Below are 18781 nucleotides of genomic sequence, written 5' to 3'. Positions count from 1 at the left end.
CTCCCACTATTCTCTGTAGAACTTCTCCACCATTGATCCTATAACAACCCCTTACCAACTTGTAGGTCTCTATCATATCTCCCCTCTTCCTTCTCTCCACGAGACTCTGCAAATTACATCTTTTCAATCTTTCCTCATACTCAACATTCCAGAGGTCAGAAACTACCTTAGTCAGTCACCTTTGGACCCTTTCCAACATCTCTTCATCCTTCTGAAAACCCGGTGACCAAATCTGGGCACAATAGTCCATGTGTGGCCTAATCAAAGCCTTATACAATGGAACAAGTATCTCCCTACTTTTACACGTCAGTGTCCTCCACATCATTCCCAGAAGTCTTTGTGTTGTCTTCACAATTTTGGCGATGTGTTCCTTAAATTTTAGATCCTTATCCACTATCACCCCCAGATCTCTTATTTCCTCTACTTCCAACAATATATTCTCACCAAGCATAAATTCTGCATCCCATCTTTGTTTTCCAAATTTTAAAACCTTACATTTTGCAACATTGAACTCACATCCCCATTTGCTTGCCCAATCACTCAATTTATTCAAGTCTTCTTGCAAGGCCACAACATCTTCACTACTCTTTATGGTTCATCCCAACTTTGCATCATCTGCAAACAACTGAATATCTCCATCCAAATCTTCGCCAATATCATTAATATACAAGTTAAATAGTAATAGCCCTAAAACAGACCCCTGAGGCACTCCACTAGTGACTTTCCTTTTCCTGGATATTGCACCCCATACACAACTTGTTGATACCTATCAGATAGCCAGTCTCCAATCCAATGCACTAATATAATATCCAATCCCATCTGCTCTAGTTTGACTGTCAACTTATCATGAGGTACTCTATCAAAAGCTTTTGCCATAGTATCACAGCTTCCCCATGATGCTTTGAGTCACCTCCTAAATAAACAACTAGCTTATCATCCTGTCTTTTGAAATGACCTTCTCCATTCCATCTGGTCACCATAAATCCTAGGATGTCAATTTTATGCTTCTCCATCTCTTTACAGACAATATCAAGAGTACCTATTTGTAGACACTGCACATATCAGGTATCTATGTAAAGTTTATCTCTAAGGTTAATTCCATACCTTCTGTATTCACCAACTTACTTGTGTTACTGTGTAAATAACCTTTATGCAACTTTATATAGACATCATTAACTAACTTTATAGTTTAAAAGTATTGTTTTTTTTTATAAATAATAAACATGAGATTTTAAAAATAATGATTGGTAAAAAGTAATAAAAGAATCAAAAACATACTCACCTACAGCCTAGGCTAGTGGATCCAGCATTACATATTTTTACTTTTACTATTGATATATCACTGGCAGTAGACAAAGTGCTTCTTTCCTGATAGAGATAGGGTAGTGAAAATAATTTTAATAAGCATATCAGATATAAACACAGATGATCTCAAAATTATACATGTTCATGCCATAATATTTTATTTATAAAGAAACATTTATGGAATTACAGCAATAAAGTGATTTGGTTACATGATTTGTTATCACAGTGTTCACAATGTTCACAGTATTCACTTATAATGTCAGTATAATAATAAACTTGAGCAGTGTTTGTACTGAGAAACATGCAGAAGATCACATCATTCCTACAGACAACCCCATGAGTCTTATGGAATGAAATCTGAAAAGTATACAGAAATTCAATAATTTTTATTTAACCTGATATATAAAAAAATATTTCTACAGTAGCAAACAAATTAATCCGAACAAGCCAAATTTTCACCAAGTTTTTGATTTTTGTTTCAGTTCACAATAAGTTTTGTTTTGGTTTACTATTTTCAGGTGGTTTTAGTTCACTATTTTGTGCTGCGTGCTTTAACTGTCTCTAGGAAGTTTATTATAATGTTGTGCATTTTTAAAAGTGTAAACAAGTTGACATTTGTAGTGTTTTATTCATTTTGTGTAGCTATAAAATGGATAAATCTCCAAGAAAGCATTCAAAAATAAATCAAACTCTTTCTTAGCACACATTCATGATTCAAAGATAAATTGCCAATGTGTGTGGTGTTGGTTTTAGTACTTTTAATGTGACTTTAAAGAGGTTTAGGGAGACAGGTATCTTTTCTCCTGACAGAAAAGGAAAACCGTAATTACTCAAGATCATTTACTAGTTAGAAAAAGCAAAATTAATTCAAGATTGTCTGCTCTAGTCTTAAACAGAGACTTGGTAGCTAGTGGGATTAATGTTTCTGACATGAGTCTGTCGAAGACTGTTTGCAGCAGGGAGAACTGCCCACAGGCCCAAAAAAAGAAACAACTGTTGACGAAGGCTATGCAGATAAAGAGAGGCTCCAATGGGCAAAAGTGTATGATTGGACTGTTGAGAAATGGAATAAGATCATAGATGAGAGTCATTTCTTTGCCTAAGGAGAGCAAGTACCCTATGTTCACAAATCAGCAATACTCCCTGCTGCAAACAGACTTCTCCTGCCCACCTTCAAGCTCCTTCAAACATCTAGCTGAAACGATGTTCGGGGGTTGTTTTACACATTACGATGGTCCAGAATCACCTGTGCATGTTAATGGTATGCTGAAAAGTGACCAATACATAAAAATATAGGAGAAAAGAGTGGTCCCACAGATCCAGAAAGACAAAGAACTCATCTTCTAACAGGATCTTGCTCCATGTCAAACTTCAAAAAAAGTGAGAGAGTTCTTCAAAAATCACAACATCCAATTGCTTCAGTTGCCAGGTAACTCTCCTGACATTAATTCAATAGAAAATTTGTGAGCCATAGTGAAAAAGAGACTTGGAAAATTTAAATTGTGATACATAGGGTAACTTAATACAATCCATTATAAAATTATGGTTTCGAGATGTAGAAATAAGAAAAATGTGTTGTACATTGGTAGAGTCCATGCCTAAGCAAATTAATGAACTTATTAGGAACAGAGGAGAACATATATAAATTATTAGGTAAAGTTGGAGTTAAATTTTTATACTTATTTTTTTGCAAAATTAAAATTTTTCTTTAAAATGTGAATGTTCAGATTAATTTGTTCGCTACTGTATATGTAAAATAAAATATTCCTGATAAGTAAAAAATATTCTACACCAATGGTGGAAAAATTCAGTATCAAGAAAAGCCTTAACATCATGATAGAAACAGTGGTGTCCCATCTTGTTAATGATAAACTTTCTCATTTCAATATGATGAATGGTAGATAGAGTGCATGCCTAGAGCATAATTATGCATCATAACTAACCATTTTCTCAAAAGAAAAGAAAGAAAAATAAGTGATCCTAGATACAAGGTACCATCAGTTCAGAAAAATCACAGCCTTGTCTACATGAATATTTGTATTTGAGACCAGTAAAGTCCTAGTATCAATGAAATAACATTGTCCAATCAGGAAAAGCATATCCATGGAGTGTTCATCCTTGTTCCTTTGCGACAATTCACTCCACATGTCAACCAGAATCATTTTCAATCATAGCATGTGACAACTTTTTTTTTATCCATACAGTATTTCTTCTGAAATGAACTCAGTATTTGATATACACTCACTCTGCTAGTTCTAACCTGAAATATTCTGATGATACAATGTGATTATTAAACATTTGCACTAGCCAACTAATCATCTTCTCCATCCAGCAAAGTCATTCTTCTGTAATCATTTCACCTTCTACTGGCCACATGATGAAAGAGCTCTTTAGAATTTTCCTTGAACTGTAGTGTGTTTGTGTTTGCGTTTTCTCTGACACTCTAAATTCCATGTGTGAGTGAGGGAATGAGAGAACAGGGGTTCAAGACAAGGAAATGGGGTGTTGGAGTGGACAGCATGAGAAGGGTAGATGCTGGAGAAGACAACAAAGGAATGGAATAACCTGGGATCTGTGTATGGGTGGAGGTGAAAAGCATTATGATCTAGAAAGAGTTTGTGGATTGGATAATGAAAGAGGGCAATCACTGACTTGGGAAGGCATGGAGGAGTCACACGTGTGAAGTGATATTAGTGGGACATTATTGATCCAGAAATGAATGTTATGTTTGTACACAAATGCCAGAATTATCAGAAATAAGAGAAATGAAACTGTTTCACTGATGAAGTTCAATCATCCAAAAAACTGTTGGAATAAATGAAATGTAGTGAGAAGATGATCATTATGGGTAATTACCCATAATGATCATATTCTAGTATCATCTCATCTAGGTTATTACCATAATTAAGATTTTAATTATGGTAATAACCTAGATTTTGATGAAGAAACAGCATCTAGAGAGTAAAAGGAATAAATTTCTCAAGCATTTGAAGTACAATTACCTTAGGCAGTATGTAACTTGGGGTATACAAGGATCAAGGGTTGGATCTGATCATCTAATCATAGGACCTTATTATAAATGAGGTGTTAAATGTTCTTAGGTTGGTGAGAATGACCATGATTACCAGGATAAGGACTTCTATGAGGAAAGGATATGTCTGGAACAACATATGGCTCCTGGTCTTAGTTGGCTTGCTGCAAACTAAATAACCATAACCAATTTCTGCTACTATATAGCAATAAAGGCTTCTCTAAGTATGTTAGATTATAACATTTGCTAATGAAGGTGATAGATGGCTTGCACTACTCATCCATGCTATTTCAATAATATTGTCTGTTATGAAGAATATATCTATATTGTTGGATCGAAATTCCTTCTCTTTTGTGTTTACTAGCTGTTGGTTGACTCTTCATCCAAACATAAAGAAAATTTTTTTTATACTGCACCACTCTATGTTCAAATTTGCATGATCAACGTTGAGGAATCAACCATCGACCAATCTATATTATTACTAACTTAATTTTAGGCTGAGGTTCTCTTTATTATATAAGGTTCCAGCTAAGATTCGAAATATTATAATGAGCGGTGCAGCGAAAGAAATCAGGCAAACACTAGATTGAACTTAAATAAAAACATTTAATGCAGTGTCACATAAATATACATCAAAGCAAAGATTTCTAGTAGGGAAAATACAGTTAAACAATAATTAATTTTTCATTGAGATACTAGCAAACTACTCAGCTGAGTATAATAATTAAGAATAGAACATACAGATTCTATTCTTCTTATTATCAAGGATTTCTATCACAACTTCACTCTGATCAAAGTTATTATTCAATATAGTTTAAAAATCAACTCAGTTTAAGTATTCAGAACAGTTATAAAATATAAACCATCAGACATTCATTTGAAGATTTCAAAGTTCTATCAACCTAGCAGAATAGTTTGCAGAAATTTCAGTTTCCAATACTACATTAAGTTTTCTTACAACAGGCTTCTCTATATAACACTTTCAGTCATGTCATCATCTTCCTTATACCCTCTTTTACCTTGCGGTGTCGAGGGTGTAGTGATCATCGGACCTCACTCCGTTTACAGGATAAGGTGGTCAGCCTTATGCCCCGGTGTATCCTATGGCCTGTAGTGTTGAGTTCTCAAGGCCAGTTTGCCTGCTTTGCGGGATGAAAAACCCGAGAATAAACTAGGGAAAAAACCCTGCTGTCCCCAAGACTGGATAATTTGGCTATGGCTGAGGAAGATCCTTCAGCTCCTCACGTCACCGACGGGAATCGAACCTAGGACACTCCTTCCCCAGGCATATGGTTGCAAAGCGCATAACCACTAGGCTAACCGTGCGGACTATCACACTTTCAGTCTTGAACCATTAATCCAAATGGTACAATATTTGGCACGTCAAGAGGGAAATGTCTCACTACATCACACATTCGATCTTGAATAGTTAAATACAGCAATAAGGATTAAATTATGTTCACCGGAAATAAGTTCGCTACTTCACACTAGGCATAGAAAAGATAATCTTACTGGCATAAGCAGTATAGCTTCTTCACATCGAGAATCCTATGAACACACCTAAATTCTTGTTGACTTTCACTTTGAGACTACACAAACTTAAAGGAATCTTCTGTTTCCGTAACTGATTAATAGACTCGAGAGAATATATCCTTTTGCACTGATTCAACTTAACTTCCAATTTCTTTCTTTTCTTATTCTTATTATCCCTTGTCCTGCATTATTCCACTGCAAGGCAATAGGAAATTATAATAGAATTAGAACTCCAAAAAAGGTAAGTCAAAGTGCAAAGCAATTCCCAGTCCTTCCTATTCCGTTCACGCCATGTCAATCGGCCACCTTCCTTCTTGCTTCCTGCTTTTCCACTTCTCTATATTCCTCCTCCCTTTCTCGTTGTGTCCCTGGCTCTTATTTCTTCTCTCTTACAAGTCAAGCGCTTGTCTCTTTTCCCACCAAAATCTGGTTCTAACCGGTTTAGCTCATATTGAACTGGCCTTGTGCATAGTATACAGCAACTCATGCTAAGGCACACACTAGGAGAAATTTGCATAATTTCTCACAACAACCAATCAAGTGTTATCTTAAGGAATTTCCTGGATACATTAAAATTGCACATATTACAGTTTTTAACATTATATTAAAGGAATTAAATTCAAAAATAAATGATATTTTAATACACAGCTTTTCATAACTGTAATTTATCCCAAAAATACATAAATAAATAAATATTAATTAACATAACTTGAAAGAAATTACATAAATAGCATATTATGAGCATGAGACTATTAGTTTAAAAAAAAACAAATTTTGCTCAGGGAATGGTAGATTATGTTAGATTCTAAATGAGGTATTAATAAATTCCAATTCTGTTCATTCAGAATCCAATAATATGTTACAGGCTACACATTCTGAATAAGACAGTTAACTTCAATTAAATTTATTGGCATTCCTAAAAGTGTCACTAATTTTTACAAACGTTTCAATTTCACAAACTTTAATACAAAGAAAATGAAGAACTTTACTCATTTTCCCCTCACTGTGTAAGAGTCAGCGAGCTCATTGTCTCTCATGGTAACATCTTTTTAAGAATATAAATCATAGTTTCATCTTCACTTTCAAAGGGTAAGAAATTATTTTGCCTTCCCATCTAACCTTTAATTTAACAAAAATATTGTTGCTAAAAATTGTTTGTTTCAATTTATTTCAATATTAGAAACTATATAATTAAAAATACCAAGCTATACTTACTGATCCCTCAGAAATTGATCCTGTTGGTGGTGGTGGTGGCGGTGGAGGCAGCGGCTCAGGATCAACTATTTTCCACCTTAATGGATCTTTCCTCCTACTTAATTAGGTAATTGGTTTATATTAATAACTATTAAATATTGAATCTACATGTATAAAGATGTACTTATACACATAGATCTAGAAAATATTTTGTCCATTTATTAAATAAGAATTAAAGTTAAAATTAGAACTTATAAGATTTGGATGATTTTTAATTTCATTTTTTAATTTTTCTTTTTTTCATTTTTAGACAAACATTACTGAACTAGCTATATGCACCTGCAGTTCTACTGCAGTTATTCTTTTGCATTCAGGGATATGAATACAGCCTCATTTTTGTGAACCATTCGTTAACTTTTGATCTCTCAACTCAATTTCAACACCAGTTTTGTTATGGTAATGTTAATTCCATAACATTATTTATTACATGTGTTATTGTTAATTACAAAACACATGTAAGGCAATATGGTTTGTTGGTATTTAGTGCATGCTATTATAAGTGAGAAGTGCAGGAAATTACAACAAATGATCACAGCTGTGAGCTGATCTCATAATTTTGAAATGGAGCGATTTATTTCTGAAATAAAGAATAAATTGATATAACTTTTTTTTTTCTCGTTTTAAGAAGAAATATCGATAATCATAAGAACTGTATAAAATCAGTTGTTTAAGTAAAGATATGACATACAATGTAACAAGGTAAACAACTGATTTTACACAATTCTTATGATTACCAATATTTCTTTTTAAAACCAAAAAAAAAGCTATATCAATTTATTCTTTATTTTAATAATGAATTTAAATTGTCAAAAGGAAACAGCATTTATTTTCATGTCAAATTTACTTCAAGTACCCATCAATCATTTTATGTTTACAAACATTAAATGCAACACCCACAGCTCACTGATAATTATTACAAATTGGTTATCCCCATCTGTTAAACTATTATAAGTTTTGTAGTGAATAATTACATTACTTATACTTTGTGTATTTATTTTAACTATTAAATACAACTGTATTTAATAGTCACAATGCTACATGACTGAAAGGAGACTTCCATATAGTCTGTAAGAAATGTAGAGAACTGATGAGAACTTCTGACCTAATATCCAATAACTACACTGGTTTCTAGTTTGCATAAATTAAGGAACAAAGAAAAAAAATCATAACTCAAAACCTGTATAATGAATTTTTATGCAATTTCATAAAAAGCAGTATATGAGATGTGAAAGAAACTCCATAAAAACTGTAAATAAATAATTTTATTATTATTATTATAGATATAGAAACAATGGCATTTTTATGTTTTTCACCAATGCCAGGAGTATCTGGAATAAAGGAGAGGATTTGATAGCACTGATAGCATCATCCTGGCCAAAGATTATTGGGATCACTGAGACGTGGTTGACAGAAGAGGATATAATAACAGGAATAGAAGTAGCAGGGTACAGCATTTTTTTTTGGCAGGATAGGAAGGGAAAGCATGGTGGTGGAGTACTGCTTATGATAAGTGATGACTTATGTCCTCTAAGAGTGGAGGTTTTGGAAGGCAGTGACACTAATGATTTTGAAAGCATATGGTGTGAGGTAGAGGTGGGCAGAACAGGATATTTAGTGGGGTGTTGCTACAGACCAAGGAGCACAGAGGGTGGGGACCAGGAGATGTTTAGACAGTTGAGCTTGGCAAGTGCAAGAAGAATGATTGTTATGGGAGATTTTAACTACAGCAATATAAATTGGGAAGAGGAAGATGCATGTAGCAATAAGGGAATGGAATTTCTAGAATTCTTGAGGGACAAATGCCTTAGGCAACATGTAATAGAGGGAACAAGAGGTTCAAGAGTTTTGGAGTTGGTCATTAGCATCAGAAGAGTTGATAATAACTGAGCTGACATCTCTCCCACCAGATGGAAAGAGTGACCATGTGGTTTTGACTTGGAAGATGAATAGACATGCAAGAGTATCAAAGAGACGGGAACGTATGTGGAATTATAAGGCAGGTGATTATAATAGTCTTAGACGTCAACTTAGGGAAGTTTCATGGAGGGAGGAATTGGAGGGACGGGATATCATTAGTGCTTGGGAAATTGTGGAGGAATATTTGTTAGCAGCAATAGTAAACTGTATTCCACAAGTGAAGAAGAGGACACAATTTGGAGTAAAGTGGATGACAAACAATATTAAATAGGAACTGCATGCGAAAAGGAAGCTATGGAAGAGATATAAGGAGAGATATAAGGTGAAAAGCAGATGCATGAAGAATATAAGACACAGGGACCAGGAAAGTTAATAGTATGGAAGGAAGGCAAAACTGGAATATGAGAAGAGATTGGCCCTAAGATTCAAAGAAAATCCAGGAAATATTTTAGCTATGTGGCCAGTAGGAGGAGAAATAACTGTGGAAGATTGACATTGTGGGATAAAAATGGGAATAGAGTGACTGATACAGAGGACATAATGGAATTGCTCAATGGAGAGTGTGTTCCAGATGCTGAGTACTCGATGTTAGTAAAGCTGTGGGACTGGATGGCATTTCACCATGAGTTTGAGAGAATGTGCTAAAGAACTAACAGCTCCTTTGACCTGGCTTTTCAATGAAAGTCTGGCTATCGGAAAGGTGCCCAGGAAATGGAAGGAAAATAAGATAGTGCCATTGCATAAGGGTGGTAGCAGACTGGAAATGTCTAATTATAGGCCAGTTTGTGTGTCATCAGTAGTTGTTAAGATCTTGGAGAAATTAATGAGGGACAGTATACAGCATTGGGCAGATGAGGGTTATGTTATCTGTGAGAGCCAACATGGATATGTAAAGGGGCGCTCTTGTTTTAGTAATATGCTAGCCTTTTATAATAAAGTTACAAGAGCTACAAGTTACAGTAGATGAGGGAAAGGCATATACTGCAATTTTCTTGGATTTAGCGAAGGCATTTGACAGGGTGCCACATAATAAGCTGATATTTAAGTTGCAGCACATGGGTCTGGATATCAGGTTGATCAACTGGATTCAGGATTGGCTGTCCGATAGGTATCAGAGAGTTGTGTATGGTGGGGCAGTTTTAATTAGGCAGAGGGTTACAAGTGGGATTCCACAGGGCTCAGTACTGGGACCTATACTGTTTAACCTTTATATCAATGACACTGTCAGTGGATTGCAAGGGGATAGTCAGTTGTTTGCAGATGATGTGAAGCTGGGAAGGGTTATTAGTAATAGTGCAGATGTGGTAGCCCTACAAGAGGATTTGAATAAGATAGACAGATGGGCAAACGAATGGGGTTTTCAGTTTAATGCAGCAAAATGTAAGGTCTTGAGGTTTGGGACACATCAATAGGATACTGCATACTCTATTGGAGGCACTATACTGGAGAAAGTAGGGCAGACAAAAGATCTGGGGTTGATGATTGATAGAAACCTGAAATTTAGGGGACATATTACAAAGGTGGTGAAGGTAACACAGAGGATTGCTGCAATAATGAGAAGGACACTGACCAGCAGAGATAAAAGAGTTATCATTCCATTGTATAAGACGCTGATCAGACCACACTTAGACTATTGTTCACAGATTTGGTCCCCAGGATTTGAAGGGGATAAATTAACTATGGAAAGGGTACAAAGGCAGATAACAAAGATGGTGTCAGGACTGTACAATGTTAGCTTTGAGGATCAGCTGAGGGAGTGTGGACTGCAGAGTTTGGTGGATAGAAAATGGAGAGGTGACATGATTGAGACTTTTAAGCTGTTGAGAGGTGGTTACAGGGTTGACACTGGGGAGTTCTTTCGCTTGGTTGAACAGCGGTAAGGAGTGATGACAAGGGCCATCCCTGGAAGTTACGAAAGGAAACTGTGAGCAATAGGGTGAGGAGTGGTTTCTTTGCATGGAGGGTGGTTGAACCATAGAATGCATTGCCTGATAGAGTGGTGAGAGCAAGAACGGTCAATGTGTTTAACCCCACAAAGTCTATCATACCACTCTTTGTATTTCCTAGGAAGGACCTCCTGCCTTGAGTCTTTTGACTCCACGGAAGTCTGAATAATAATAATAACTATTATTATTATTATACGGGCACCTCCATGAAGTCCAAAGACTCATTGTGGGAGCCCCAATCTATGTGCACAATCTATCATACATCTCCTTGAACCCATTAACAGAAAAAGCACTCACAACTGACTCTGGCAACCCATTCCACTCATTCACCACTCTCCAAGCAAAATATCTAGTCCTCACACCCTTACTGACCACATCTTAATTCAACTTCCCCTTGTTCTGGTCCCTCTAGCCAAATGCTGAAACATTTCCCCTGCATCTACCCTATAAAATCCTTTAAGCAACTTAAATGTTTCTATCATATCCCCTCTTTTTTCTCCCTCCTATCAACCAACTTCTGCAATCCACACACCTTCAATCTATCCTCATAGGGAATGTTCCACAGGCTACTCACCATCTTGGTCACTCACCTCTGAATCCTCTCCACTGCTTCCACATCCCCAAAAAACCCAGGGGAAACCAGACTTAAATTCAAATGGTTACAAGAAGATGATGATCAAAAACAAGAGGTTCAAATGAGATTGCAAAGTGTCTGTCTCAATAAAGAATGTAGTCACCCCTCGCAGTAATACAGTACTCACGACAATGCTCACATTTTTATAATGAGGTCCAGGAGCTTAGTTGGTAAAAACAACCAAAGCTCTCCTAAGTACCTCATTTTTGGAGATGGGAATTGAGAGCAGCAACACACCTATCTGAAACATCCCAGATATTCTCAATAGGAATAAGGTCAAGTGACTTGACTGGCCAGTCCATATATATACAATAGTCTCTTCTTGAAGATATTGGTCCACGAGCTCTGCTTGATGAGGATGAACATTATTCCTTGTAGAATAAATGTCTTTATCATATTTGCATATGGACAAACATAGAGATCTACTAGGAAGCACATAATAGGTCAGTGCATCAAACCATCACACTACCTCTACCATCACACTACCTCTACCATAAGTGTCCTTTCACAGATATTAGAGGGATGATAACATGTCCCTGGTATTCTCCAGATCAGAGCATGCTTAGTAATTCTTTGTGGAGCAAATCAGGACTCATCTGTAAATAAGACCAACCACTGTGGTCTTGAGTCAGTTAATGTGAAGAGTGGTCCATTTCAAATGTTCTCTCATGTGACATGGAGAATAGGGGCATGCAGACTACTGATTGTTTCGGCAAGCAGATAATTATCTGCTTGCCGAAACAATTGCAGTGGTATCTCTGATTATAATCAGAGATACCACTGCAGTTGTAGCCTATGACTTTCCTTCACTGTGTCTCCAAGATTGTGACTGTTGGAGTTGGTTCTACAACCTGTGAACCACAGAATGACTCACAAGCAACCATTTGGCTTCCTTCACATGATTTTGGCTGACCTCTAGTCTTTTCCTCCCCTCAGTTATCACGATTTTTCTCTTTGTTCCTTAATTTATGAAAACCAGTGCACTTTCTCATTGTGTAACCTGTTATTAAATATTATTATTATTACACAGAGGGTGCTGTGTAGGCAGACGGATGCATGCATGCTGTTATCGCTGCTCCTGTTTTTATAGGTTTAAAGTGATTTTAACTCATGTTTTTAATTTGAAAGTGCTGCTATTTAATTCTACTAGTCAAGGTGAAAACAGGGACATTTAAATCATCAAAATCGGCTAAGTAATATCCAAATTTTGTGTGCTGAAAGTCATAGAGTGAACTGCTGCCACCAACCATCAAAGATCAAATGACGTCGCATTTTAAAAGTTGCTAAAGGGAAGAAAGTCCAAAGGTCATGGTGAAGGTCAAGCACAATGAGCTGTAACAAGTGCAATAAGCCATTAAGTGATGAAGGAGACGGGCCGCATTGTTCTGGATGTGGCCGAAGACAACACTAGCAATGCTCTGGGATCTCAGAAAGCACGTGGAAAGCAAAAGGAGCAGCGAAACGGACTGAATGGCACTGTCTACAGTGCCATGAGAAAATGAAGAACAAAGAACAGACACCAAAGAAAAGCAACGATGCACATCAAAGTAAGTCCCTTCCTGATCCTAAAATTACAGACAACTTAGGTTCATTCAAACTTATGGTTAAAGATTAATTACACACATGGAACAAATTAACAAAAAATTCGAGGAGTATGAACATTACATATGGTACAATAACATGACTGTTAAAGAAATGTTAGGAATCATGCGAAAAATAAAGACAAAATTAACGGGTAGCGACAGAAACACAAGAAACACTCAAGTGCAAAAATGAAGAATTGCAGAAAGAGATAAACACACGCAAGTGTCAAATGAAGCACATGCTACAAAAAGAAAAAAAAAAGAACTTCAAATTGAGGGAATACCAAAAGAAAAGACAGAAGATTTAACCAACATAGTGCAACTGATCGGCAGCAAAATTGACATTCAAGTCACAACCATAGATATTGCCTCTATTAACCGAGGCCCACAAAAAAAACAAAGAGAGAGAGAGAGAGAGACCACCACCAATCATTGCTTGTTTTACCAGCAGAAGTCTGAGAGACTCCATTCTTGCAGCAAGCAAGAAAACAAGGCTGACAACAACGATCCTAACTGGCAAGAAATTCCCAACACCAATCTATATATCTGAACACTGGACTCCATACTTTAAAAATCTTTTATACCAAGCAAGGAAGATAAAAACAGAGAAAAACTACAAGTTCCTGTGGACTAAGGATTCACAGATATTTATGAGAAACAATGAAAATACACGAGTTTATATAACTGCAAGAGAATCCGACCTACACAGTCTACCAATATAAAACACTAACTCTTCACAACCTTAAGAACAAGATTAGAAATCACTTAAAAACTATATAATGGAGATCTCAAATATAGGCGAATATATCCAGTCAGACAATATAAACTTCAAGGTCTTTGACTCTTTGAAGAAATGATTAGACAACATTTCCACCAATACCAACTTCACTATCATATATACAAGCATAAAAAGTATAAAGAAACACTGGCTTACATTGATAACACTGCTCAACTACATCTTGACAAACATAGATGCTAATACTGACCGAAGTTGCAATAAACGACATGGAAATTTACACATACAACATTAATAATTACCAAACCTACAACTTATGTCGACCAAACAAAAGAGGAGGTGGCATTGTGGCATTTATCAAAAAAAAATACAACGTGACTGAAAAACAAACTCATTTCAAACAGGCAGAAACACTAATTTTGGAAATCACAAATAGTGACAAACATAGTATCAAATACACAATAAACATAATATACAGATCCCCAGATAATAATCCACTCAGCTTTCTCCATGAGTTAGAAGCATGGCTAAGCAGCACCAAACCACCATACAACACATAGGCTCATCCTAATAGGAGACATTGATATAAATACCCTTGACCACGCTTCTTCAACCATTAACACATACCTTGATATACTAAGTCAGTACAACATAAACCCTACCATTAACTCTCCAACAAGAGAAGAAATACTCAACAATTCACTAACACAATCATGCAATAATCATATCAACACACAGACTCCCATCCATACATATACATCATCAGCAATTAACATCAAAATTGCCATTTTGTTGCAACTTCATTTTATTATGTTACCTACCCCCCCCCCCCCCCATCATCACCACCACAAAAATCGACAAAATTCAATCATATAATCATATTAAAGAGCATTGTCGACAACCTTGTAAAAAATACAGACTGGAATTGCCTACTTAAAATAAATGATGCTGTAACATTATATGAGAATTTCCAACTAAAGTTCACAGAAATATACAAAAAAGCAACAAAGTCTACACAAACGAGTCGACAAACAGACAATAATCCATGGATGAATGGCGACATACTAAATAGTATTACTGTAAGAGAAAATCTATGGAAAAAACTAAAAAAGTCACCCAGTAACACCCATTTACAAACATTATACAAAAAAAACACAAGAAATCAACTAACAACAAAAATTTGTAGGGCAAAAGATATCACTACTTCCAAAAATTCATGGAATATAACAGCAACATGAAGCAAACATGGGCTACACTTACAAATTAGTAACTTGAAAAAAGAAAACTTCAGCACAAGATTTTATTGCAAAAAGTTTTGGTCAGGATACAAACCAAGAGGAACTAGCAGACTCATTCAACCATGCCTTCACAAACAATATCACACAACTCAAAAAAGACAATCTACCAATGATCAACAAAAAACTACCAACACAAAGTCAACAGCAAACTATGTATTTTCCACCTGTAACAAAACAGGAACTGAAAGAAGCACTCTTACAGCTAAAACCAAAGACCATGCCAGGAATAAACAAATTAAGACTCACAGACCTTTTAACACACTTTGAACAAATAAATCCAATACTTTTGAGACTCGTGAACATAATATTCGACACTGGCATTATTCCACAATAACTAAAAACTGCAATAATTATGCCAATTTACAAACATGGTAACAGAAACGATACTCAGAACTACAGATCAATAGCTACTCTACCAGTCATTTCAAAAATTCTAGAAAAAATAGCACACACCAAACTACAGAACTATTTACAGAAGTACAACATCATCTCACAAAACCAAAAAACACCATCACTTTATTAGAAGACATCGCCGAAGTAATAAACAAAGCTCTCGATAAAAACAAGTACGCCATCCTTATACTGCTTGACTTAACCAAAGCATTTGATACACTTGAACATGACATACTACTCATCAACCTATACTCAATAGGTATAAGAGGAACACTGCAAACCTGGTTCAGGAACTATCTCTCAAAGAACATAAATAACAAAAAGAGGTACATGTCACAGCCAGGGGTATACAAATAAAACATGGTGTCCCTCAAGGCGCCATATTATCATCTACTCTATTCAACATATACATTAGCGATGTTCATAACCTGGCCATAAGAAGTCAAATATTTCAGTACACAGATGACACAGCACTACTAGCAATCCACACAGACACATCAACATGGCTCTCTCTCTTCAAATCACAACATACTTTTACCAAAATGCAATTGTAATCAACGGCACCAAAACACAGATGTTAATAATGCACAGCCCAAGAATCATGCGCCCTCCCACACACACACACCACTGTCGATACACTATCACACATACTGCTGCATTAACAACAAAAAAAACCTGCCAATGTCCCGAAATCAAACCTATAACACATGCAAAATACCTTGGTCTTTACATAGATTGCCACTTTAAATGGATGGACAAAACATATAGAATACCTACATACCAAACTCTGCATCATCGCAGCAAAACTCTTCCAAGTAAAAGACATTATTCTATCTAACATAAAAAAAACTCCTATATCACGGTATCTGCGAATCCATACTCAGATATGATATAACAGTCTATGCAAACACATAAAATAGCCACCTAATAAAATTAGAAATATTACATAGGAAAATTGTGTCAACAGTGATTTGGATAACAGCCAATATCCGACCAGCACATGGCGATACATAGAATCCTGAGCATTAAAAATCTAAAACACTACATGATATTACTAAGGAATCACTTCAATATCACCTACCAAAACAACAGAGACACATATCATATAACATGACCCACAACAACTCTCTACATCCCTACACCCTTCAACAACTCATATGGTTCTTTGGTGAGATCACATCAGATACTCATGCTACTCAACAACCTACCAAGAAATATAAAACACACAGACAACTACAGAACATTAAAACATGAACTCTGGAAAACATGCCAACAAAGTTAATATACCATTAGCACTAATATACACATCACAAATCACCAGCATCCAATGCCTACATCCCATCCATAAACAGTAACAACAACATAAATAGTGAAGGCTAATCCCACTCTTTTCATAAAAGTTAACCCAAGCTTCGAAGTAGGTGGGATTAATCTGCCTCATTCATCTACACATAATCCTCATAATCAAAGACTGCAAATTATGTAACAAAACAGTCAATATGGTGTCAATAACAAAACAGTCAATAATAATGAAGATACTGATATAAAAAAAAGTACATGAATTTGTATCTAAAGAAAAAAATATTGAAAAGAAATAATGCGCCTTAAACTGCATAAAGAATATTGTACAGAACATCAAGTGTAATATGCATTAATTGTAAATATGTAAAAACTCTGTACGATGAAAATAGAAAAATTGTTATTTTATACATAATGTGTAAACATGCAAAAAAAGGGCTATAATAATCATCAATGTTAATATTATAATAATATATGTTGTAAACAATTATTATATTTAAAAAATACTATGTATGTGCAAATATCTGTTACGAACAACTGTATTCATGTAATGTACTATAAATATTATATAGATATAAATTATTATTATTACTATTAATATATGTATGTAATTTATCTGAGACATTATCATATTATTATCCATTATTCAAAAATTCTGTGTAATCTTCATTGTTAATATTAGAAGAACACGTGTTGTAAATATAGATGCAAAAATTATTATCAAAATTTTAAATGAAATGCAATGTAGAAAATTAATCACATATGCAGCACTTAGTGCTGAATTTTGTAAAAATTACAAGTTGGAATGTCATTAAAGATGATTATTGTAACTGTGTAAATATTTTAGAAATCAATAAAAAAAAAATATTATTATAATCACATCACCTCCATGAAGTCGGCAGGCTCATTGTTGGAAGTTCATTCAACCAACAGCAACATACTTATCATATTGCAGCTTAAAATCCTTAACATTGTAAGAAGCATCAATGGAAAAGAGGTGGAGTCACCAGAAGAATTACAAAATTAGCATGTCAACATAACTAGCATTACTGAGATTAAGAAGAAAACAGGTGAGATAATTCTAAATAATAACATGTTATATCCAGGCAGTAGTAATCAGGGAAAAGAAGCAACAGCTATAGTATTCAAACTATGGCTACTCCTTCCTACTAAACACAAAGATAAACTTCTCAAATGGTAAGTAATTTCAAGCAAAGTAATATAGGAAATTTTCAAAACTGTTTTCAAACCCACTATGATCCCAAGCAATGCATTCTGCTAATCAATCAATCTTGATACAAAACTCTTTTCCTCACTTCCCTGTTCACACACCCTTCTTATACAGCTTCCAGAGATTACCTTTTTTTTTTATACCCATGTTTCCTTCTTCATGCTATGAAAAGTCTTTTCACATTGATTTACTGAACAGCCCTCCTTACCAATTATATGTCTCAATAATAGCCATCCTCCTCCTATCCATGAGGCTCTGCAACTTGCATTTTCTCAGTCTTTCTTCTTTATATCCAGTGTTTCTGAGACTAGAAACCACCCTGATCAATCATCTCTGGATTTTTCTAGTACATTCTCATCCCCCCCCCCTGAAAAGTGACCAAATCTGTGCATAATACATATGCAACCTGATCAAGGACATATACTAGAGAACCATAACCTTCCTACATCTATATGTTCAATACGTTTTCTGCATCACTTCCAAAATCCGTTGTGATATCTGCACAATGTAGTAATGTATTCCCTAAATTTTGGTTCTTTGTACATCACCACTCCTCAGGTCACTTATCTCCTCCATCTCCTGTAAAATATTCCCATCAACTGTATGCTCTCCATTGTACCT

At 35.4% G+C, this 18781-nt stretch overlaps 1 protein-coding gene across 2 annotated transcripts in view; it reads right to left on the bottom strand.

The window, feature by feature from the left end:
* The window catches only part of LOC150105817 (uncharacterized), a 184433-nt gene that overhangs the window by 59950 nt on the left and 105702 nt on the right, over nucleotides 1–18781 (bottom strand). Inside the window, exons 6-7 of one of the 2 annotated variants that reach the window (XM_090394358.1) lie at nucleotides 7085–7181; nucleotides 1283–1368 (exon numbers count right to left, since the gene is read on the bottom strand). In XM_090394358.1, the coding sequence (XP_090250484.1) occupies nucleotides 1283–1368; nucleotides 7085–7181 (183 nt within the window). The remainder of the gene's footprint in view (nucleotides 1–1282; nucleotides 1369–7084; nucleotides 7182–18781) is intronic. The other variant, XM_090394359.1, reaches the window with a different exon arrangement.

Source organism: Typopeltis vanoorti, chromosome 6 (assembly GCF_054136105.1).
Source record: "Typopeltis vanoorti isolate ZY-2024b chromosome 6, IOZ_Tvanoo_1.0, whole genome shotgun sequence".
NCBI classification, from domain to species: domain Eukaryota; kingdom Metazoa; phylum Arthropoda; class Arachnida; order Uropygi; family Thelyphonidae; genus Typopeltis; species Typopeltis vanoorti.
Note: the sequence above shows the minus strand (reverse complement) of the source record. Positions and strands in the feature narration are given on the sequence as shown.